The sequence below is a fragment of the Lagenorhynchus albirostris genome, chromosome 1 (assembly GCF_949774975.1).
Source record: "Lagenorhynchus albirostris chromosome 1, mLagAlb1.1, whole genome shotgun sequence".
Classification (NCBI taxonomy): domain Eukaryota; kingdom Metazoa; phylum Chordata; class Mammalia; order Artiodactyla; family Delphinidae; genus Lagenorhynchus; species Lagenorhynchus albirostris.
In genome coordinates this window covers 85,052,056-85,077,672 of record NC_083095.1, presented here as the reverse complement: position 1 = coordinate 85,077,672, position 25,617 = coordinate 85,052,056, and the positions used below count along the sequence as shown (strand labels likewise).

Below are 25,617 nucleotides of genomic sequence, written 5' to 3'. Positions count from 1 at the left end.
GAATTTTACCAAAATGTTTTGGAAAAAGAAAACTCTTAAAGGACCAAGCCTAGAAGAAGAATAAAGATTCCTGAACCCTGAATACACTTCCTTAGTCTATGACTTCAAGTGAGAATGTATGGAGAAAATCTTGATGAACTATAAATAATAAGGTAGCGATATTAGTATTCCCTCTTTCTCACGCAACAGTAGCAGAGCCAAAAATGTCAAGATACAGGAAAGAAAAGAAAGGCATGATCTTCTCTAACACTGGTTCTTGATGAGCCTCCGGACTCTGGGGTACCAGGTTTCTTACCTCTTCAATGTCCTGGTCATTGAATTTATAATTAAGAGCTTCTTTAATAGATAATTCCTTCTTATTGATTTCATCTAGAGTGGGCAACTGCATGCCAGCAGAGAACATCTGGACCAAAACATGATAAAAGGTTATTTATGATAAAGGGTTTTGGAAAGAGGCTCTCTCAGTGTTTTCATCAACAACTGCTAGGGAGGTGCTGTCTGTCCACTTACCGCTTCTTTCCACTTCATGAATTCGCTTTCAGTAAACTCCTGGTTTGAGACAAACTCTAGGCGGAACACTCGCTGGTCACTGCCGTGCCTACACAAAAAAGAGCAGCTTCAGGAATGGGTATGTTGACTGCAGCGCCAGAAGAGCAACCCCACCAGACTGTACACCACCTGTCTCTGTGGGTTTCCATCATAGCTACCCTTTAGAATCATCTAGGAATATTTACAAACTTCTAGTGCCAAAGCACCACTCTAGATCAACTGAATCAGAATCTCTGGGAGTAGGAACCAGGCACTGAAATTGTACACACAAAAAGCCCCTCCCAGGTTGTTCTAACGGGCAGCAGGGACTAAAAATCAAAGTGAGCCCCGGAAACAAGTGGATTTGGCCAGTGCTTCAAAAGTCCATTTACAATAAAATCCATCACAGTCAACTGGCATCAAGAATATGAAATATTACATAGATATCTGAATGACAAGGAAGCTCTATCCCTAGAAAGAACACTGCCGTTCTACTGACTCCTGTGCTGGCCACGTGAGTCAGTGTCATCCTCCCAGAGATAGTCACTTTCAGCACGTCATGGCTGCTGCCCACACCAACTGGCTCTTTTCAAACAGTCCAGGAGAAATGACGGGAATGGGAGAAGGGAACAGAGAGACCAGAGAGGCCAAGTAAGGCCATGGCAGAGCCTTGTCTATGACCCACTATTTGCAGTCACCTGGCAAGCTATTTCTATTGCTTCCCATATAGGGCCTTTAGAATTTTCAGGCTCCAAGAGGATAGGGATTTGTGTGTGTATTTTGTTCTCGCTTCTATCCTGATGCGTAGAACTGTGGCATGTAGCCAGCATTCAGTCAATATCATGCTATTGAAGCAGAAACCAAGTCCAAAAAGGTAACCTGGCTTGTGAAAGATCAAGTTAGTTAGTGATGGAGCCAGGACCAGAAGCAAGCCTCCTGACCATGCTCACCGAGGAATGCCTGCAGGATTCTGGGAGGAGGGGGTCTCGCAATCTGACATTTTCCTTCTATGTGTCCCACTGCTCCATATCCCTGACTTCCCCTATGAGAGAGATATATCCTACTTTCCCTATAGGCAAAGGCAGAATACAAGTTTCCCTCCAAGTCCCCTGCGGGGATAACACAAACAGTATTACTGTAACAAGAAACATCACACTGGGAGTGAATAACAGCCGCAACAGGCAGTGCCTGTTTGCACGGGAGCAGAAGCTGCCACGGAAGCACCTCTCCTACCGTAGCTGTAGCCCTTTGTTTGTTCTGGTGCCACCAAGCTGGTAAACTTTGGCGGTTTCCACTACACCCGTGATTTCAGCAACCTAAGTGAGGACAGAGACACCAATCACAACAGACTCTTTCAGAGCTCTCCACCCCACCCTCTGGCTCCATCTGCATGAGTGCAGATGAGTGACCCCGCACTGAGAGAAGCCCACAGCTGCCAGGTGTTCTGGGCATCTTTCTCGGGCTTAGAACTCAGACGGCCAGGCACCTGTGCCCAGAGTTAAGCAAGCGCCAGGTGAGGAGGCAGTTAGCCTGGTGGGGTGTTGGAAGCTTCCCCTCCAACTTAATTCTACCTTACTAAGGGGTGCACCTGGATTTCAGAGGTCAGTTTTATCAATCAAGTGTGAAGACCGTGAGGTCTGTTTCTGTTGCCAAGGTTTCTGAGACATGACATGGCCCCTGGTCCTCACAGAAGGAGGCAAAACACGTTAAAACCAAACAACCCAGAACAAAACAAACAAACAAAAAATCAAACAGCTATGTTCTAGTCATCTAGACCACAGAAGCAGAGCTGGAACTCACAAGATAATCTCTATTAGGTTGGAGGGTTTTTTTTAAAAAAATTAATTAATTTATTTTTGGCTGCATCAGGTCTTTGTTGCTGCGTGTGGTCTTTTCCTAGTTGCAGCAAGTGGGGTCTACTCTTCGTTGAGGTGCGAGGGCTTCTCATGGCGATGGCTTCTCTTTGTGTGGAGCACAGGCTTCAGTAGTTGTGGTGGTGCACAGGCTTGGTTGCTCCACAGCATGTGGGATCTTCCCGGACTAGGGCTCAAACCCGTGTCCCCTCCATTGGCAGGCAGATTCTTTATTTAAAAAAAAAAAATTAATTTTTGGCTGCATTGGGTCTTCGTTGCTGCGCATGGGCTCTTCTCTAGTTGCGGAGAGCAGGGGCTACTCTTCATTGTGGTGCGCAGGCTTCTCACTGCGGTGGCTTCTCTTGTAGTGGAGCACAGGCTCTAGGTGCACGGGCTCAGTAGTTGTGGCTCACAGGCTCAGTAGTTGTGGCTTGCAGGCTCTAGAGTGCAAGCTCAGTAGTTGCGGCGCACGGGCTTAGTTGCTCCATGGCATACGGAATCTTCCCGGACCAGGGCTCGAACCCGCGTCCCCCATGCTGGCAGGCGGATTCTTAACCACTGTGCCACCAGAGAAGTCCCTGTTCGTCATTTTTCAAACCTCAATATAACTCCTTGTTCCAGAAGTCACTTAGTATGTAACATGGAAATTTTTCATTTATTTATTTTTCAAATGAACAAATCTTCCAGATTACATAACTCTTGAAAAATACTTCGTTAAGTGTCTGCCTTCTCACATCTACATGAAAGGAGGATAGAGAAAATTGTTCTAAATCTAAACCCTTGGGCTCCAAGTACTCCTCCTGGCAGCAGGTCACAATAGATCTCTGGTTGGCTCAGACTGTCACTGCTCTAAGGGCATCTCTGGACTCTATTGGAGTCTATTTTCCCATCAAATGGGAAAAGTGACAGATTTGTTCAGTAGTTCCTACTCCTAGCTAAGAATCATTATATTTAAAACATAAAACATGGACAATTGTCCAAGGAAAGAAATACTAACCCGGTAAACTGGTTTGCTGTTGTGGTTTCCAATGCCAATCCGTACAAAACATCCTGTGACAGTTTTAGCAAAGAAGGGCATGTGACACCAACGTTCCAGCTTATGCCGTGATAATCGAACCCGATTCAGTTCCTCTGGTAAGGAGACCGGTTGTGATTTTGGAGGGATCTCTTCTTTCCTGTGAGGAACAAAGGACACTGGGAAAAATGTGCATCATAAAAACAGATCAAGGTAAATAAATAATACCAACTTCTTAAAACTTAACTGAAGTATGTGTGATTTCATACAGTAGGAGAAATAAATGAAGCAACAGGAAAGTGGGACTAGAATCCTATTCCTAACCAGTAGTGTGAACTGTCTCAAATGAGGCTGCCATCCCAGATAACCTATCAGACTAGGAAAACTAATGGAAGCTCCCGGCCAATCTGAGGGTGACATGAAGGCAGCTCCTACCCACCTGGCCATGATAAAATGTGCAGAGGTACAGGCTAAGAGCCAACAGCAGAAGTATATGTTTGGGCTGGTGTGCTGGGGAACCCAGCTCGGCAATTCAGGGTACGGAACCAAACCAAAGTTCATCACCCGAACAGGGGAAATTTGGAAACTACACTAAGCCTTTCCCCAAAGAACCACCTATCCTGACTACTAGACCAAAATGTACACAGCTTACTCCTCTTCTTCATCAGATGACGATGTTCGGGATGAGCGGTCTGACTTTTCACTGGACTTGTCATCTTCCTCCTCCTCCTCATCGTCAGAGTACACCTCACTGGTTTTTAATGGCTGTTTCTTGGCGAGGAGCTCAGCTTAAAAAAAGAGGAAATGTTTACCTAGATTCTCTCAATAAGAAGCTGAAACATCTTTCATCCCTGAAAAAGAACTGGAACATGGAAAAGGACTCAATAGACAGCTCCATCCTCTCTGGCCTGGTTTGTGATTACTTGTGTTAACAGGTACGTTAACCAGAAAGTTTAAGTCACACCGAATGTCAAGCCGCGGTAGACAAAAAAAAAAAAGGGCTGGAAGACTGTCACTAAGTGGGCAAAAAGGGTCACCAACTCTACTGACAGCTGTCTTTTATATCTCTCAAGGCACTTGAAGATTGGCAGGAAAATTGGGGATAAACTTAAGATGTCTTCAGAGAGTCTTTCAGGAAAAACTTACTTTGAGTTTACAGTACTATTTGTAATAGCAGGAGACTGAAAACAACCCAAATGTCCACAAAGGGGAGTGGCTGAATCACCTCTAGCACATCCACCCAATGAACTACGCTGCAGCTGTAAAAAAAGGAAAGAGCCGAGCCTTACACTGCATCCTGAGTCAGAAAATGTTTTAAATGAACACATAAATATTTTTAGGATAGGCATTATATGGTCACTGTATCAACTACTCAACTTTGCTACTGTAGACAGAAAGTAGTCACAATTATGAAAAAATGGGCATCATTGTATTCCACTAAAATTATTTACAAAAACAGGTAATCTACTAACCATTGCTTAACATAAAAACTAAGGAGTTATCTTTAGAATATATGGTTAAGTGAAAAAAGCAAGGCAGAGAGAAGTGTGTATAATGCACTAACATTAATCTAAGATGGAGGGTGAATCTGTGTCCTTTTGTTTAAAAAATAAAAAGGAAGGATATAAAAAAATTTTTTAAGTGGTCATCTACTATGGGAGGGAGGCAAGGGGTGAAAGAGAAGGCTATAGATGCTAAATTTCTCTGAATATACCTTGCTTAGTAGATTTGACTTTGGAACCTTGCATCGTGTATAATCATAGAACAGAACAATAAGTCATCTCTACAGATCACAAGCAAAATAAAACAAAGTACTCATTTGATGGCACAACCACACAAAAAACAACTATAACAAGTGTTTTGTGTTGGTTTTTTTTTTTGACTGTGGGGCTTGTAAGATCTCATTCCCCTGGTCAGGGATTGAACCCAGGCCACGGCAGTTAAAGCGCTGAATCCTAACCACTAGACAACCAGGGAACTCCCAACAAGTGACTTTAAAACATAGTCATTCAAAAGACAGACATACAGACCAATGAAATAGAGAGCCCAGAAATAAACCCTTGCATATATGGTCAGAAGATTCCCAACAAGGGTGTCAAGGCCAATCAATAGGGAAATGACAGTCATTTCAAAAACTTGTGCTGGGGTGGGAGGATTTCCCTTGTGGCACAGTGGTTAAGAATCTGCCTGCCAATGCAGGGGACATGGGTTCAATCCCTGGTCCGGGAAGATCCCACATACCGTGGAGCAACTAAGCCCGTGCACCACAACTACTGAGCCTGTGCTCTAGAGCCTGTGAGCCACAACTACTGAGCCTGCGTGCCACAACTACTAAAGCCCACGCACCTAGAGTCCGTGCTCTGCAACAAGAGAAGCCACCGCGATGAGAAGTCCACGCACTGCAATGAAGAGTAGCCCCCGCTCGCCACAACTAGATAAAGCCCGCACACAGCAACAAAGACCCAGTGCAGCCAAAAATAAATAAATTTATAAAAAACAAAAGAAAAACAAAAAACAAACTTGTGCTGTGGTACTTCCCTGGTGGTCCAGTGCTATGACTCCGTGCTCCCAATGGAGGGGCCCCGGGTTTGATCCCTGGTCAGGGAACTATACCCCACATGCCTCAACTAAGAAGCCTGCATGCCGCAACTAAAGATCTCTCATGCTGCAACGAAGATACTGCACATGGCAACGAAGATCCTGTGTGCCGCAACTAAGACCCAATGCAGCCAAATAAATAAATAAATATTAAAAAAGAAAACAAAACAAAAAAACTGAAAACAAACTTGTGCTGGGAAAACTGGATATCCCACATGCCAAAAAAAAACAAAAAAAAGTGGACTCTAACCTTACACTGTATACAAAAATTAACTCAAATGGATCAAAGATCATTTTTTTTCTTTTCTTTTGGTTGTGCCAGGTCTTAGTTGTGGCACATGGGATCTTCGTTGCCACATGCAGGATCTTCGTTGCGGCATACGGGATCTAGTTCCCTGACCAGGGATCAAATCCGGGTTCCCAACACTGGCAGCGTGGAGTCTTAACTACTGAACCACCAGGGAAGTCCCTGGATCAAAGACCTAAATGTAAGAGCTAAAACTATCAAACTCTTCAAAGGAAACAGGGGAAAGCTTTATGACACTGGATTTAGCAATGATTTATTGGATGTGACACCAAAAGTACAGGCAACAAAAGAAAAAAAAGTGAAGGCAAACAGTACTTCACCAAAATTAACTTATGCATCAAATGACACTATTAAAGAGTGAACGGACAACCTATGGGAGAATGGGAGAAAATATCTGTAAATCGTGTCTCTGATAAAGAATTAATATTCAAAATAATTTTAAAAGTCTTACAACTCAACAAGAACCAAAGAACTTGATTAAAACATGGGCAAAGGACTTGACTAGACATTTCATCAAAGAAGATATCCAAATGGCCAATAAGCATACAAAAAGATACTCAATATCACCAGTCATTAGGAAAACGCAAATCAAAACCACAACAAGATACCACTTCATGCTCACTGAAATGGTTATAATCATAAAGACAATGACAAGTGTTAGTGAGGATGTGGAAAGAGTGGAACCCTCATAAGTTGCTGCTGGGAATGCAAAATGGTTAAGCCTCTTGGAAAACAGCCTGGCAGTTTCTCAAAAGGTCAAACACAGCGCTTCCCTGGTGGCGCAGTGGTTGAGAGTCCGCCTGCCGATGCAGGGGACACGGGTTCGTGCCCCGGTCCTGGAAGATCCCACATGCCGCGGAGCGGCTAGGCTTGTGAGCCATGGCCGCTGAGCCTGCGCGTCCGGAGCCTGTGCTCCGCAACGGGAGAGGCCACAACAGTAAGAGGCCCGCGTACCGCAAAAAAAAAAAAAGTCAAACACAGAGTTACCATATGCTTTAACAATTCCACTATAAATGCTCAGAGCAGCATTATTCATAATAGTCAAAAAGTGGAAACAACCCAGTGTCCCTCAAAAGGTGAACGGATAAATGTGTATATCCATACAATGGAATATTATTCAGACATAAAAGAAGTATTGTTACGTGCTACAACATGGATGAACCTAGAAAGCATGCTACGTGAAAGAAGCCAGACACAAGAGATCATATATTGTATGAGTCCATTTATATGAAATGCCCAGAATAGGCAAGTCTATAGTGACAGAAAGTAGACCAGTGGTTGCCTAGGGCTGGGAGATAACAGGTCCGTAGAGGGGGGTGACAGTTAAGGGATATAGGGTTTCTTTCTGGGGTAATGAAACATCTTAAAACTCATTGAGTTTTACCACACAGCTGTGAATATACTACAAGCCATTGCCTTGTATACTTTAAATGAGTAAACAGTATGGTACCTTAATTATACCTTAAGAAAGTTGCTATAAATCAAAACAAAACAAAAAAACTTGGTATCCTGGTTTTGAAATGGACATACCAGTATGAGGCTCAAAATAAATTCTTAAAAAAAAAAAATCCTAGCTGTGGACACTGAAAAGACTTAGAAATAATAACCAACCCAGTTGCACTCCTGCGTCTAGACTATGGTGTCTAAATACAATTTCTCATGAGAAAAAAAACCCCACCCAAAACCAAAAAAAACCCAGGGCTCCTTAGAGAAATGTCTGATTCCAAATCCAGAAAGCAAGAAAGCTATTAAAGACTACTGGGGTTTCACATCAAAAGGACTCAGGCTACAAAAAAAAAAAAAAAAAAAAAAAAGGACACAGGCTACAACTGCTTGAAGATAAGACAATTTGAGTCTCAACAATAATAATAATAATTGCAATGGAGTAAAAACATAAAGTATGGGGTCTTCCCTGGTGGCGCAGTGGTTAAGAATCCGCCTGCCAATGCAGGGGACACGGGTTCAAGCCCTGGTCTGGGAAGATCCCACATGCTGAGGAGCAACTAAGCCCGTGCACCACAACTACTGAGCCTGCAAGCCACAACTACTGAGCCCGTGCACCTAGAGCCCATGCTCCGCAACAGGAGAAGCCACCGCAAGCCCGTGCACTGCAATGAAGAGTAGCTCCTGCTCACAACTAGAGAAAGCCCGCATGCAGCAAAGAAGACCCAATGCAGCCAAAAAATAAATAAATAAATTTATAAAAATAAATTTATATTAAAAAAGCCCATAAAGTATGTTAAAATCCATGAGTTCACAGGGATATTCAAAATAAACAAATTTCACTGGTTATCTTTGGAGTTTGCCAAGGAACTATCTCATTCTTTTGAAAACTAGTAAATAAAAGGGGGAAAAAAAGGCAAGAATTTACTCTGCCTTTCCTATACAAAATGTCCCTGGTGGTAACTGAATAGCTGATGAGAAGTTTCTCTTTCCAGAAGCATACCAGATAATAAATGAAGAAAGAACGATACATTAGAATATCACCATTTTGTGGCTTAAAGACTTAAATATAAGACATGACACCATAAAACTCCTAGAAGAGAACACAGGCAAAACATTCTCTGACATAAATCGTACCAATGTTTTCTTAGGTCAGTATCCCAAAGCAATAGAAATAAAAGTAGGGACTTCCCTGGTGGTCCAGTGGTTAAAAATCCACCTTCCAATGCAGGGTATGTGGGTTTGATCCCTGGTCAGGGAACTAAGATCCCACATGCCACCAGGCAACTAAGTCCGCATGCTGCAACTACTGAGCCTACATGCCACAGCTAGAGAGCCTGTGTGTTGCAACTACAGAGCCCACGCGCCACAACCAGAGAGAAGCCCACACGCCACAATGAAAGATCCTGCATGCCACAACTAAGACCTGATGCAGCCAAAAATAAATAAACAAATAAATAATTTTTTAAAAGGGAAGAAATAAAAGCAAAAATAAACACATGGGACCTAATCAGACTTATAAGCTTTTGCACAGCCAAGGAAACCATAAATAAAATGAAAAGACAACCTACAGACTGGGAGAAAATATTTGTTACTATTTTTTAGGTATAGTAATGGCACTGTAGTTACATTTAAAATAGGAGTCCTTATCTTTTAGAGACACATATTGAAATATTTATGGTTGAAATATGATGATGCTGGGATTTACTTCAAAATAACCCAAAGGAGGAGAGCAGTGTATATTTAATAAGATTGGCTATGAGTTGACTGCTAAAGTTGGAGGATGGGTTCATGGAGTTTCATTACACTATTCTCTGTATGTGTTTGGAACTGCCTATACTAGAGAGCTAAAAAGGGGGAAAAATAAAAATTGGCATCAGGAAGTTAAATCATATGATCAAAGACACAAAGTAGCCATCACATTTTCCCCACCTACCTGTTCTGTTCTTCCGTTTTTCTCGCTCTGCTTTTAGCTCCTCCATGGCTTGAGATTTCTTATCTAGTTTCTCATCCCGTTTGGAACGTCGTTCCTTGTTATGGGATGTTACCTGGGAAGGGAAAAATACGTAGGATGGCTCTTTTTACCAACAGCTGATGATAATATTCTCTATACCTAAAAATCATTTAGTTCTCCAATGTGAATCTATATTGGTTGCAGAAATTGAAATTTGCTTAAGAGGAGAGAGCATCCTCTTGTGGACAAAGAGGATAGAGCAGTAAAGTCAGTCCTTGTCTTACCTGCCTAATAAACAGAAAGCCTAAGAAGTATAAGATAAACACTTTCTGGAAGGACTCCCTAGATCACAGCTAATATATGTTAATACTGTCAACAAAGCTTTTTGTGATAAATGCAGAGATGACTAATTTTCCCAGCTACATTTATTACCAAGTCCAGGATGACATACACCTGAGTAAACATCATAACCGATTCAGCTACCCAGGACAGGAAGTTTACAAACTTTCCCTTAAGGAGTGCTCACACACCAATGAGCTGCTTTTTACATGCAGACTTGAGTAGAATTCCCATGGAGTTAAACAGCACAGCTAATGGTGAAATGATATATCCAGAGATTAATGAAACCTATAAGATGAAGATAGTACATAAATAGTCTTGCACTAACTGACCTAGGCTGATTAATATAAACCCATCTTTTATATAAACACACATACACACTCAAAATAGAGGTTTTATTCTTTGGATAACAAGGACTATTGAATCTCCTACCTGAGATTCTTGAATCTGTGTCAGTTTCTTCTTTTCCTGCTCCTCTTCTTGCTTTTTCTTTTTTTCTTTCTTTTCTTTCTTTTTGGCTGTTTTCAGTTTTTTCCTGATTTCAAATCTGTTTAAAATATATTTATTTGGTTTTTAAGTGGCAATGAAATATTTGTAGACTGATTTCTATTAGATAGGAGAAAGGAATTAAGTGCGGGGAAGGAGTTAATAAATGTTTTGGTTTCCTGTAAGAAACTCCAATGTATCTTATAAGTACATTAGAAATATTGAATATAAATACACCAGAAGTACTTGAAAGCATTAAGGTGGAATAGACTTAAAATGAGAGAATACTGAGGATACTGTTGTATCCTGTTGGTAACGCACTGCTCTTCCTCAACTTCACATAATGGAAGAAAATAGTTGATTCTTGGATCAACTCCAATGGTGTCCCATTAGAAACATAATGAAGCCACAGAGAGCCACTCTCCCGTTGCGGAGCACAGGCTCCAGATGCGCAGGCTCAGTGGCTATGGCTCACGGGCCTAGCCGCTCCGCGACATGTGGGATCTTCCCGGACCGGGGCACGAACCCGTGTCCCCTGCATTGGCAGGCGGACTCTCAACCACTGTGCCACCTGGGAAGCCCCACTGTCACATTTTTAAGGTGGTCAAGACACAGGCTGTATTTTAAAAACACCACTCTCCATCTTTCTTCATTAGGAAAAATGCCTCCCTCAGCTCCACCCCAGCAAACATGTGAATAAATATGCTATTCTCTTAAACAAATGCAATCTAGGCTCTCTCCCTGTAACAAAAAGCAGGCTTTTATGAAACAAAACTATTTTTTTGTGTGTGAATTTAAGGAACTTTGTGGAAGGAATAAAATAAATATTAAACTCTTTTCATAACATTCTAAAATAAACCCAATTATGAAATTTTTTACTTAGTTCTTAATAGGGTCAATATACAAAAATTAACTGTATTTCTATATACTTGCAATGAATAATCCAAAAACAAAACAAAGAAAACAATTCCATTTACAGTAGCATCCAAAAGAATACAATATTTAGTAATAAATTTAACAAAACAAGTGCTAGTCTTTCACACCCAAAACTAAAGGACTGTTGAAAGAAATTAAATAATACCTAAGTAAGTAGAAAGATATCACATTCATGGATTAAAAGACTTAATATTAGATGGCAATACTTCCAAATTTGATAAACAGATTCAACACAATTCCTATAAAAATCCCAGCTGCTTCTTTTGCTGTTGCAGAAATTGATAAGCTGATACTAAAATTCCTATGGGAATGCAGAGGACCCCATATAGCCAAAACAATTTTGAAGAAGAACAAAGGTGGAGGACTTAACACTTCCCAAGTTAAAAATTGACTACATAGCTACAGTAATCAAAACAGTATGGTACTGGCATAACCATAAACATAATGATCAATGGAACAGAATACAGTCAACAAATAAATCCATATATCCATGAACAACTGATTTTCAACAATGGTGCCAAGACTGGGGAAAGAACAGTCTCTTCAACAAGTGGTACTGGGACAACTGGATAGCTACATGCCAAAGAATAAAGTTGGACTCTTACCTCACACCATATACAAAAAGTGATCTCAAAATGGATCAATGAGGGGGAGAGGGATAAATTAGGAGGTTGGGATTAACATATACACACTACTATACATAAAACAGATAATCAACAAAGGCCTACTGTATAGTACAAGGAACTCTACTCAATACTCTGTAACAACCTGTATGGGAAAAGAACCTGAAAAAGAATAGATATATGTACATGTATAACTGAATCACTTTGCTGTACACTTGAAACTAACACAACATTGTAAATCAACTGTACTCCAATATAAAATTTTAAAAAATGGATCAATGATCTAAACATAAGACCTGCAACTATAAAACTCTTACAAGAAAACATCCAGGTAAATTACTCATGAACGTGGATTTGGTAAGATTCTTAGATATCAAAAGCTGCAGCAAGAAAAGAAAAAATTTATTGTGCATAAAAATTTTTTAATTTTGTGCATTAAACAATACTTGACAGTGAAAAATACAACCTACAGAATGGGAGAAAATATTTGCAAATCATGTTATCTGATAAGGGTCTACTAACCAGAATATATAAAGAACTCTTATAACTCAACAACAAAAAGACAACCCAATACGCAAAGCACTTGAACAGACATTTCTCCAACAAGGATTTGAAAAGATTCTAAACATCATTAGTCAACAGGAAAATGCAAAACAAAACCACAATAAGACACTTCACATTTACCAGGATAGCTATTATCAAAAAAAGAAAAAATAACAAGTGTTGGCAAGGATGTGGACAAACTGGAACTCTTATATATTGCTGGTGGGAATGTAAAATGGTACAGCTGTTACGGAAAACAGTTTGGTGGTTTCTCAAAAAGTTAAACATAAAATTACCATATGACTCAGCAATTCCACTCCTATGTATATACCCAAAAGAATTGAAAATAGATACTCAAATATTTGTACATGAATGTTCATAGTAGCACTATTCACAACAGCAAAGATATCAAAAAAGATTAATAAATAAAATGTGGTATATACACATAATGGAATATTATTCAGCCATAAAAAGGAATGAAGTACTGATACATGCTACATGAATGAACTTCAAATGTATGTTAAGTGAAAGAAGCCAGGCACAAAAGACTACATATTTATGATTCCATTTATATAAAATGCCCAGAAATAGGCAAATCTATAGAGACAGAAAGTAAGTTAGTGGCTTCCTAAGGCTAGGAGCAATAGAGGGAACTGAGTACCAGTAAGTACAGGGTTTTTTTCTGGGGTGATGATAATGTTCTGAAATTAATTGTGGTGATGGCTACACAACTTTATGAATGTATTAAAAACCACCGAACCACTTTCAACCACTTTCTTTTTTTTTTTTTTTTTTTTTTTGTGGTATGCGGGCCTCTCACTGTTGTGGCCTCTCCCGTTGCAGAGGACAGGCTCCGGACGCGCAGGCTCAGCGGCCATGGCTCACGGGCCCAGCCGCTCTGCGGCATGTGGGATCTTCCCCGACCGGGGCACGAACCCATGTCCCCTGCATCGGCAGGCGGACTCTCAACCACTGCGCCACCAGGGAAGCCCTCAACCACTTTCAATGGGTAGATTCTATGGTGTGTAAACTACATCTCAATAAAGTTATTTTTAAAAGTTAATACCTGAGGTGCTGAGAAAACTGGACAGCTACATGTAAAAGAATGAAATTAGAACATTTTCTAACACCATATCCAAAAATAAACTCAAAATGGATTAAAGAACTAAATGTAAGACCAGAAACCATAAAACTCTTAGAGGAAAACACAGGCAGAACACTCTTTGACATAAATCGCAGCAATATTTTTTTGGATGTCTCCTAAAGCAAAGGAAATAAAAGTAAAAATAAACAAATGGGACCTAATTAAACTTAAAAGCTTTTGCATAGCAAAGGAAACCATCAACAAAACAAAAAGACAACCTACTGAATGGGAGAAAATATTTGCAAATGATATGGCCAATACACAGTTAATATCAAAAATATATATATATAAACACATACAACCCAACATCAAAAAAACAAACAACCTGATTAAAAAATGGGCAGAAGACCTGAAGAGACATTTTTCCAAAGAGGAAATGCAGATGGCCCACAGGCACATGAAAAGATCTCAACATTGCTAATCATCAGGGAAATGCAAGTCAAAACCCCAATGAGATATTACCTCACACCTGTCAGAACGGCCATCATCAAAAAGAACACAAATAACAAATGTTGGTGAGGATGTGGAGAAAATTAACTGGCGCAGCCACTGTGGAAAAGAGTACAGAGGTTTCTCTAAAAATAGATACTTCCTTTGTGGTCCAGTGGTAATGAATCCGCCTTACAATGCAGGGGATGCAGGTTCGATTCCTGGTCAGGGAACTAAGATCCTACATGCTGCGGGGCAACTAAGCCTGCATGCCACAACTACTGAGCCCACACGCCTCAACTAGACCCCGTGTGCTGCAAACTACAGAGCCCACGCACCCTGGAGCCTGCACTCCACAACTAGAGAGGAGTCCGCGAGCCACGATGAAAGATCCAGCGTGCCTCAACTAAGACCCGATGCAGCCAAAAATAAATAAAATAAAATAAATAATAATAATAATTTAAAAAACTAAGAATAGGGACTTCCCTGGTGGTCCAGTGGGTACGACTCTGAGCTCCCAATGCAGGGGCCCTGGGTTCAATTCCTGGTCAGGGAACTAGATCCCACATACATGCCACAACTAAACCCCGTGTGCCGCACCTAAAGGCCGGTGCAGCCTAAATAAATAAATAATAAATAAATATTTGTAAATGAAGCAACTGACAAAGGATTAATCTCCAAAATTTACACCAGCTCATGCAGCTCAGTATCAAAAAAACAAACAACCCAATCCAAAAATGGGCAGAAGACCTAAATAGACATTTCTTCAAAGAAGATATACAGATTGCCAACAGACACATGAAAGGATGCTCAACATCATTAATCATTAGAGAAATGCAAATCAAAACTACAATGAGATATCATCTCATACCAGTCAGAATGGCCATGATCAAAAAATCTACAAACAATAAATGCTGGAGAGGGTGTGGAGAAAAGGGAACCCTCTTGCACTGTTGGTGGGAATGTAAATTGATACAGCCACTATGGAGAACAACACTGAGGTTCCTTAAAAGACTAAAAATAGAACTACCATACGACCCAGCAATCCCATTACTGGGCATATACCCTGAGAAAACCATAATTCAAAAAGAGTCATGTACCAAAATGTTCACTGCAGCTCTATTTACAATAGCCAGGACACGGAAGCAACCTAAGTGTCCATCAACAGGTGAATGGATAAAGAAGATGTGGCACACATATACAATGGAATATTACACAGCCATAAAAAGGAACGAAACTGGGTTATTTGTAGTGAGGTGGATAGACCTAGAGACTGTCATACAGAGTGAAGTAAGTCAGAAAGAGAAAAACAAATACCTTATGCTAACACACATATATGGAATCTGAAAAAAAAAAATGGTCATGAAGAACCTAGAGGCAAGATGGGAATAAAGATGCAGACCTACTAGAGAATGGACTTGAGGATACGGGGAGGGGGAAGGGTAAGCTGGGACGAAGTAAGAAAGTGGCATGGACATATATACACTACTAAACGTAAAATAGATAGCTAGTGGGAAGCAGCCGCATAGCACAGGGAGATCAGCTCAGTGCTTTGTGACCACCTAGAGGGGTGGGATAGGGAGGGTGGGAGGGAGGGAGACGCAAGAGGGAAGAGATATGGGGACATATGTATATGTATAACTGATTCAATTTGTTATAAAGCAGAAACTAACACACCATTGTAAAGCAATTATACTCCAATAAAGATGTTTAAAAAAAAGAAACCAAAAGGTAATAATAATAATAAATAAATATTTTTTAAAATATTAAAAAAAAAGAAAAACCTAAAAATAGAACTACCATATGACCCAGTAATTCCACTCCTGGGTATATACCTGAAAACAAAAATGTTAATTCCAAAAGACACATACACCGCCATGTTCATAGCAGTATTATTTGCAATTGCCAAAATATGGAATGAATGGATAAAGAAGATGTGGTGTATATACATACAATAGAATACTACTCAGTCATAAAAAAGAATGAAACTTTGCCATTTACAACAACATGGATGAACTCAGAGGAGATTATGCTACGTGAAATAAGTCAGACACAGAAAGACAAACACTGTATGCTATCACTTATATGTGAAATCTAAAAAATACAACAAACTAGTGAATATAATAAAAAAGAAACAGATTCATAGATATAGAGAACAAACGAGTGCTTACCAGCGGGGAGAAGGAAGCAGGGAGAGGCAATATAGGGGTAGGGGATTAGGAGGTACAAACTATTATGTATAAAATAAGCTAAAGGATATTATGTATAAAATTAGCTAAAGGATATAAAATAAGCTAAAGGATATATATAAAATAAGCTAAAGGATTAGGAGGTACAAACTATTATGTATAAAATAAGCTAAAGGATAAAATAAGCTAAAGGATATACACAGGGAATATAGCCAATATTTTATAATAACTATAAGTGGAGTATAACCTTTAAAAACTGTGAATCACTAAATTATGCATCTGTAACTTATATAATATTGTACATCAACTATACTTCAATTTTAAAAAAGTTAACAGCTTATATTTACATTATGTTCTTATATGTATTATCTCACTGAAGACTTACAACAATCCCCAACGAGAAAGCTGAGGAATGAGGAGGGTAAGTGACTAATTCAGATAACCTGGCCAGTGAGTTTGACTTGAGCCTAGATTTTCTTTCTTCTTCTTCTTTTTTTTTTTTTTAAAGAAGATGTTGGGGGTAGGAGTTTATTAATTTATTTATTTTTGCTGTGTTGGGTCTTCGTTTCTGTGCGAGGGCTTTCTCTAGTTGTGGCAAGTGGGGGCCACTCTTCATCGCGGTGCGCGGCCCTCTCACTATCCCGGACGGCCTCTCTTGCTGCGGAGCACAGGCTCCAGACGCGCAGGCTCAGTACTTGTGGCTCACGGGCCCAGTTGCTCCGCGGCATGTGGGATCTTCCCAGACCAGGGCTCGAACCCGTGTCCCCTGCGTTAGCAGGCAGATTCTCAACCACTGCACCACCAGGGAAGCCCCCTCTTCTTCTTTTTTTAAAAAAATATTTATTTATTTGGCTGCATTGGGTCTTAGTTGCAGCACACGGGATCTTCGTTGTGGCATGTGGGATGTTTCCTTGTGGCGCACGGGCTCCAGAGCACACAGGCTCAGTAGCTGTGGCAGCGGGCTCTCTAGCTGCAGCGTGCAGGCTCTAGAGCACGCAGACTTAGTTGCCCTGCGGCACGTGGGATCTTAGTTCCCTGACCAGGGATGGAATCCGCATCCCCTGCATTGGAAGGCAGATCCTTAACCACTGGACCACCAGGGAAGTCCTGAGCCTAGACTTTCTGATGGAAAATGTCAGTGCTCTTTGCACAACCAAGCTACCTTTATGCTGCCTGCACTTACCTTTAAAAAAAATTTTTTTTTAATAAAAAAAGAGGAAGCTCTAGAATAGGTGAAGAATCTAACAACCAAAAATGATACCTCACTACTGGTGTTGCTGGCTATAAAACAGGATGCTAATGGTGTTTACATTAAAAACATGGAGAAAGTTTCTGAGTTACCGTATTGTACTGCCTTGCAGCTAAACAAATGAGCTACAAAAACCTCCATTTTCTGTGATTGGCTCTGAACTTCTGTCTTAATTATCATCATTGTAAACATTCTTCCAATCACTAAAAAAGTCACAGAATCAGTCAGTCAACTGCTTCATTCATATAAGGTGAAAAATAAAAAACCCAAGTTTGAGATCAGCCACCCACTACTCTTAAGCTACTTTGTGATTTTATCATAGGGCCCTATTGGCCTTATATGAGAACCTCTTGTTATGCTCTCCCCAATTCAGAAATACAAATTTCAGAAGTCATTCTTAACCATGTGGCAACCGTGGTAGTTTCTTAAGTCCTGTTTGTTCCAATACAGGTAACCGTGGAAGCATTCACACTCAAAACAAATGTCTATTACTTGCTGCTGACTGAAAGCCAAACATTCTTGTCTAGAATAACTCACCAGACTTAATATGGTCTCCAGAAGGGACAGACAGGCTCCCAGACGAAATGGGACTAACTGCTGCCAAGGAAAATGCTTCTGTTTATTTCGCAACATTAGGTAGGTAGGGAAGGATCCAAATTGTGAGGACTATTTTATCTCCTGAGACAAAGTCAAGTTTATTTTCACCTTGAAATTCTGTTAGGAGATAAGGAAAAACTTCTGCCATTTAAATATGGCAAAAGTAATCCAAAATACTGAAGCAGCTTTGTATATCAAAATGCAATTTAACATTTGAGCTTAAAAAAAATACAAAAAGCATGCTGGGAGGATAGTCAGATTCCTAACTCATAAATAATGAGAAGAAATTTCAAGTCTTGAATCCTGTGAAGACAGGGCTCCAAATGTGAACTTTGGGAAATTACTTTATTATTTTATTTTATCATTAAGACTACCACTTTACCTTTTTTTTAACACCTCCCTCTTCTCTATGCGGTTGAACAGTTCTTGCTCTCTCTCCTTTTCTGTCATCTGTTCCAGACGGGCCCTGTCTTCCTCATCTCCCATGAGGTCTTCTCCATAGCCATCATGGAATTCCTCATCTTCTGAGGAAGAGTCTGAATCTGAACTGGAGGAGGAGCTGTTGCTGTCAGAATCTGACACTTCACCTGCAACAAAGGACCAAACACAAGATTAGGTGATGCTGCAGAAGACAGAGCCACAGGTGGCCCCACAGTGTTGATAATCATTACCCCTTGGCTCTTCTAGGTGAAGTGGAACATGGTCATCTCACCTCCCTTGGGAAAACACTTGGTCTGCCTTTGGCAAATGCAAACACAGGTTACAGAAACTTAGGCTGGATTAAGAAACCAACATGATCTTTTTAATTTGACTTTTGTATTTTGAAAAAATTACAGACCTACAGAAAAAAGTTGCAAGAATAATTCAACTCCCGTACATCTGTTACTTAGGTTCACCCACTGTTAACATCGCCAGTTCACTTTCTGTCTACATACATAAAACAATTTACACATTTTTATCATTTATTTTGCTGAACTGAGAGTAAGCTGCAGAGATTGTGACCTTTCACCCCTAAATACTTCTTGTAAAAAGGACAGTCTCTTATATAACCAAGTATACAATGATCAAACTCAGGAAATTTAACATTTAAGAAATAGCATTATCTGACATATAGTCCATATTCAATTTTCATAATAAGTATACGGAGATGCTTTGAGACTGTGTAAACATCTTGTTCCTCAACAAACTATCATCCAGTGGTTTTAACACTCATTGATAACACTTCAATTATTACTATGATGGTTGAAAATGGTGATTGTCTAACTATACTTTCTTCTACATTTATTAGTTGGCATTTAAAAAAATCAGTGTTTTAATAAGTCATTAAATTGATTAGTGAATTCCTAATGATACTGGATCTTGGTAGGACAAAGGGTGATGGAAAAAAGCATTACATATTGTAACTGAGTATTATGTTAAACTAGCAATTTTGTGCTTGACTCAATTTGAGCTAACATTCACAGGCATGTGCTTAAAAAGCAGGTTAGGCCAATTCTGTACAAGCCAGTTTGTATATAAACATTATTACTCAAAACAAATATAAAGTTTACCATTTTAGTCCTGGAACAAGTTCACTTTCAAACTAGTGTTAGCAAAAATTCTCATTTCAAAACAACATTTTTTTTACTGAGTTTTGTATCTGGTTCAAGGATTTTCCCCCTATGAATAACCAAGAAAAAGGAAAGAGAAGGCACTCAAGTTAAGGTAAACGGAGATTCTAACGCAGGGAATCCTCATGGGTTTCCTGGATGGGTTTCAAGGGCTTCACTAACGCTTTGGAATGCATGTATTTTTCTTGCTTCATTCAGATTCTAAACAGACCATGACCATTGAAAAGATTAGAGACCCCTGCAATAAAGGCAGAGGGCATGCTGTAATTGTAATGCAGGCACCTTTTCCCTCCATTTCTGACTGCAGCTTCTACTAAATAAGAGTTCACTCCCAAGTCTGCACCACTTGACTCACCTTCCTCAGGGGCTGAGCTCTCAGCTGAACTGTCTTTGTCCGAACTGCCTGAGGAAGCAGTTTTATTGGCCTGTTTCTTCATGGTTCCTTTCTTCTCTATTTTTCTGGCTTTTCCTTTCTTCTTATTTTTATTGCTCCCAAAAGTCCACTACAAGGAAAAAAGAAAAAGGAAAATTGAACCAGGGATTTTATTGAGAAAAGCTGTAAGTTTCAAGAATTAAGAGTCTCTGACATTCATCAAAATGATTCCAAGTCTCTACTGCTTTGGATCTGAAACAAATACACTTTATAAGATGAAAGATATTGATTCTTGAAACCTTTGTTAAAACTTCATAACCTCTGGTTTGTAATTTCTTAATGTCAGTAGATAATTGATATAATAAACATAAAATTTAATTAGTATACTTTTTATCAATAGAAAAGCAAATATATCAACTTAATGGCAAGTCAACTGAGTTAACTAAAACTCAGTTGGTACAGGAAACAGCTTCTAATGTTTCCTGTGGCAGAGAGGTCAGCAATTGCTAGAGATGGGTTATGTCTGGGTTTCAGTACACAGTGCATGGCTGAGTTCTGGAGTGGGTCCCAGGAAAGCAGGGAATAAAGCTTTTTAGCAAGAGAAAACTTCAGAAAACACAGGGAGAAAATGATGAAGGCCACTCTTTGGCATGGATGGTAGTATCACTGGTACCAACTCCAAGGAGTCAGAAAGTATAATAGATCATTAAAAAATATATATACATATATATATGTATATGTATATATATATATTTAAATCTGCATATATTACACTACAACATAATGTTTACATTGGATCTTCAATAGGAGATCCCATACATCTAAATATAAGGAACCTGCAACTTGTATTATCAAACTAACAGGCAGGCAATACACAGTTGATCACTCCAGGGCCAAAAAAATCATCTTCATCAAGCACTTTAATTGTAAGTCTGAAAGACCATAAAATCATTTTTTAAATTCACAGAGACTATTTAGTTACATTAAACCACACCTCCTTTGATATTTTAACTTGTCAATTTAGGAGAATGATTTTAGGTGAAAAATACTTTACTTAGAAACTTTATTTTATGTACTCTAAAAATAATATTCATAACCAGCAAGGGCCTACTGTATAGCACAGGGAACTATACTCAATAATAACCTATAATGGAAAAGAATCTAAAAAAGAATATATATATAAAATAAAATAAAGTAAAATTCAAGACTTCCCTGGTGGCGCAGTGGTTAAGAATCTGCCTGTCAATGCAGGGTACATGGGTTTGAGCCCTGGTCCGGGAAGATTCCCACATGCTGCGGAGCAACTAGGCTCATGCACCACAACTACTGAGCCTGTGCTCTAGACCCCACGAGACACAACTACTAAGCCCATGTGCCACAACTACTGAAGCCCGCACGCCTAGAGCCCGTGCTCCGCAACAAAGAGAAGCCACTGCAATGAGAAGCCCGCACACCTCAACGAAGAGTAGCCCCCTCTCGCTGCAACTAGAGAAAGCCCGCACAGCAACGAAGACCCAATGCAGCCATAAATGAATAAATAAATTTATTTAAAAAAATAAAAAAATAAAATAAATTAAAAATTTTAAAAAGTATATATAAAAACACTGAATCACTTTGCTGTACTCCTGAAACTAACATTGTAAATCAACTATATTTTAATAAATATTTTTTTTAAAAAAACGGAAATTGTAAAACAAACTGAGACAATACTAAATAAACAAACCAACCAACCAAGGAGGGGAAGGATAAAAAAATCAAAATAATATTCATCTTTCCATCATCACAGATTGAATTATAAATCTGGTATTAACATAAAAATTCTACATCTAATATTTAACAAAAGCACCAAGTCTTTGCTCCTTCTATAATGTGATCATATTATAATGTGATCATAAATGTACCTCCTACCTCACAATAGCCAAGATCAGAAGTAAATTTACTTTGGAGTTTTTTTGGGGGTGTGGGGTGAAGGGATAGTTCTGATGAGGTTTCCACCTTAGAAATGTTCCAGATGAGCTATTTTTAAGAACTACAGTCTGTTAATTTACCTTGATAAAATATTGTGAAAGGGCACTATTTTAATCTTCTGATTTTTTATTTTAATTTACTCTTATTTTAATTGCCACTTTGTTTTTGTACTCAGGAGCTAGGAAGAAGGGACAAGTGAAAATAAAATCGCTCCATGTTCTAGAATGATATATTAAGTGAATAAATGATATATTAAGTAATATACCACTTATGTATTAAGTGATATACATTAACAGCGACTTCTCTTTATAAATGAATTTACTTCTCAAACTTTTAACAATTCAACACTTAGATCACTATTTAGAAAGAAATCCTAATGCTTCTCTTCTAAAAGCTATTTTTCAACCATTTGAAATCTTAATCATTCAAGGAAGATACTTTTTAGGTCAGTTTGAAAGAATCCAAAAGAGGCCAAAGTGTTCAGTTTCCTAGTTAACTGAGCTAAAATATATCAACTTCCTATGCTGAGAATACAGATATTACTAGAGGTAATAATGTATAAAACATCTTTTGCATTGGCTTTGTTTACAGGAAATAGCACAACTATGCACATAGTAGTCAATATTTATTGGCTGGTTATGAAAATGAGCATGACCCATCTCTTCTAAACAGGGTATCTTTTTGTACTTCTTTGTACAGAAATCCCTTCTTTGTACAAAGAAGTCCCTTTGTACTTCTACCCAATGGGAATATGAAAAGGCTGAGAGCATAAAAGGTGAGCTACCAGGGTCACATGTGTGTTAGAGTGGATAGATCTATTTTCACCTACAGATTTGGATTTCTCACGTGCAACAGAGTCAAATTCTGAACTTCCAGGGTGGGGGGAAAAGGGGGATTGTGTATGAGAGTAAAAAAAGGCTTAAATGTGAAGTCACACAGGTGAATCCAATTCAGGAGGTGCTAGAAAGCTATCTGGTTTCCTTATCCTTCCACTGTCTATCTGCTGCAATCTGCCATTGCCTAAGCTTAGCAACTGTCATCTATAGCCTATGATGTTTATCCCCTGGAGGGGAGAGATAAAAGATAAGAGTTAAAATAGAAGAAATAAAATGTTTCAATTTAACGAGGGCTTGCCTGGCTGAACCTGAGTGTGGGAAGGGAACCTTGGTCTTTTTCCTTCCAACACAATTTTCAAAAGAAATGACAGAAGTGCCTCATCTCCCATGAGGCTAACTCAATAGAGTCTGTCATGCCAATGGCAAACAACCAAACTCACTATATATGACAGGGTTTTAGGGAAATAAAATAATCACTTAAAATATGGGGACCAGTCACATTACTCCTATTTAATATAGAGAAAGAGACTCAAATGGGTACTGATAATTTCCCAAAAGATTTTCTTCCTGCAGAATAGATCGTATTTGTAATATTTTACATTTACTCCTTTAAACCAGAAGCTCCTGAGTGTTTTTTTGGTCTGAGCACATATTTTAAATACTTGCCCAGTACCTCTTCTCTCAAGATCACAGAATCTAATAAACCATAAAGGAGATGGTCAAGACTTGTGGTAGGCAAAACTGACATAGAAATATCTTAACCCAGCCATTAGCCCAGAGATTGCTCACCTATTCCTGCAAAAGCCTTATTCTGTTGACTCCAAGACAGAAGGAAAACTAATTCTTTCATTGCCAGAGTGTGGTAGTAAATGGAGTCTAAAGAGTACAGTGCATGATTAAAGAGATGTTCTCAGGCTTTCCCCATCCATCAGAGAGTAGAAGAAATGACCTGGCTTTTCTTAATTTGTTTTGGGAACTATGGCTTCACTGAAAGGCAAGCTCTGTTGTGGCCTTAAAAGTGCTCTAAAATGTACCACACAGAAGGCAAGAATAAGAAAATGAGTGCCTGCTGATCTGCATCTGAGTACAGAGGCCAGAGCATCCCCCAAGGAGAGCTGCTTAAAAACAATCTGGGAAAGGGAAAGGGTCCACTGTCAGTCAGGACCCTAATACACACTGACACCCTGCTTTTCTCAAGCATTCTACATGCATGCAGGCTCACACAAAACACCAGGAAAGTATTACGTATAATGCAGTGATGAAAACCTAAAACAGTGACTAGAAGGAAGATGTCTTAACTAATAAATTAAAAGAGATTAGCACTTTGACTCTCACTGCTGTAACTGATACTCTAATGGACGGCAATTATCTAATGATACAAGGAGGGTTAGAAAGTACTACATAACCCTGTGCCATACTGAGAGTGTAGGGGTTGTTATAAGCAGGTCCCTACTCTGGGAAGCAGCTGACCTTCCTGGCATTCAGCTGAAAGACAGGAAGGAACATGGGGTGGGGAGTGGTTGCCTTGGACTTGGGTGCCATTGACATGCTGAGTACTTTTATCCTGGAGGCAGAAAAGCAAAGAAACTTCAACATTTCAGAGAGGTTATCTCTAATGGACAAGGAAGATCATATTCTAGGTCTCAGGACCCAGAGTAGAAACCATTGCAGCCCAGTTACTCCTGAAACGAATTTACAGTGAAATGAAATACTTTGAGGTAAGTAGGGTTCAAGAAGAACAGCTGGGCTAGTGATAAACTATGGGACTAGAGGTTAAAAGAACTGGAATAAAGGCCCAAGCGCTTAACCTGAGACTGTTTCCTTATCTGTAAAGTAGGAATAATAATACCGCCTTGATCACCTATCCCGGTAGTGTCACACTCAAAGGAGACAGAATAAAAGACGCTAAGAGCACATCAGAAACCATGAAGTTCTATATAAATGGAGGGTACTATTTTATGATGGAAAAAGGAACTTCTGGGAGCCTGTTTTCTTATCTGAAATAAGGGAATCTAAATGATCTCTACGACCCCTTGGAGTTTTAAAGTTGTAGGATCCTATATGAACTGAGTGTTACACTAAATTGAAGTGTTTGTCAAAAGGATTCGGTAGTCATTATTCTAGATCTTAACAGTGACCAACAAAGAGGTGTGCTGAGAGGGCATGGTTCCTAATTTAGGTATTTTTTCCCTGTGAAGATACTGAAGATAGAAAAGGGTCAGCAAAGTTGAAGAGTATATGCAAATGTCAGCCTAAAGAACAATAAGGAATAGCTAAATTTTCTTTTCCCTTAAAAGAAATTAATTATTTGTAATTAATCAAACAAAGTACAAAGGGCACTACTGTATCTTATAATCAAGCAATCAGTTATATTTAACTGGAAAACACAGAGAATCCCTACACTCAATCACAAAAACTTATAATCTGGTTATGGAGATAAAAACAAAAGTGAAACAAATGACACCAAAAAAAATGTAAAATATAATCAGTACTCCACTGCACTATTTGGTAGGAAGTGTCAGAATTTGTTGTACACAGTTTAAGCAAGTGGTCCATGAAAATCACTTTATTTTTCTTGTGATGAGATTTTAGGTATC

The 25,617-nt window shown here is 39.3% G+C and overlaps 1 protein-coding gene across 1 annotated transcript in view; it reads right to left on the bottom strand.

The window, feature by feature from the left end:
- RTF1 (RTF1 homolog, Paf1/RNA polymerase II complex component) overlaps positions 1–25,617 on the bottom strand; it is a 49,668-nt gene that overhangs the window by 5,549 nt on the left and 18,502 nt on the right. Inside the window, exons 3-11 of the mRNA XM_060147796.1 lie at positions 20,199–20,346; positions 18,616–18,820; positions 10,470–10,584; positions 9,681–9,792; positions 4,049–4,184; positions 3,379–3,556; positions 1,762–1,844; positions 511–598; positions 296–403 (exon numbers count right to left, since the gene is read on the bottom strand). Coding sequence (XP_060003779.1) covers positions 296–403; positions 511–598; positions 1,762–1,844; positions 3,379–3,556; positions 4,049–4,184; positions 9,681–9,792; positions 10,470–10,584; positions 18,616–18,820; positions 20,199–20,346 — 1,173 coding nt within the window. The remainder of the gene's footprint in view (positions 1–295; positions 404–510; positions 599–1,761; positions 1,845–3,378; positions 3,557–4,048; positions 4,185–9,680; positions 9,793–10,469; positions 10,585–18,615; positions 18,821–20,198; positions 20,347–25,617) is intronic.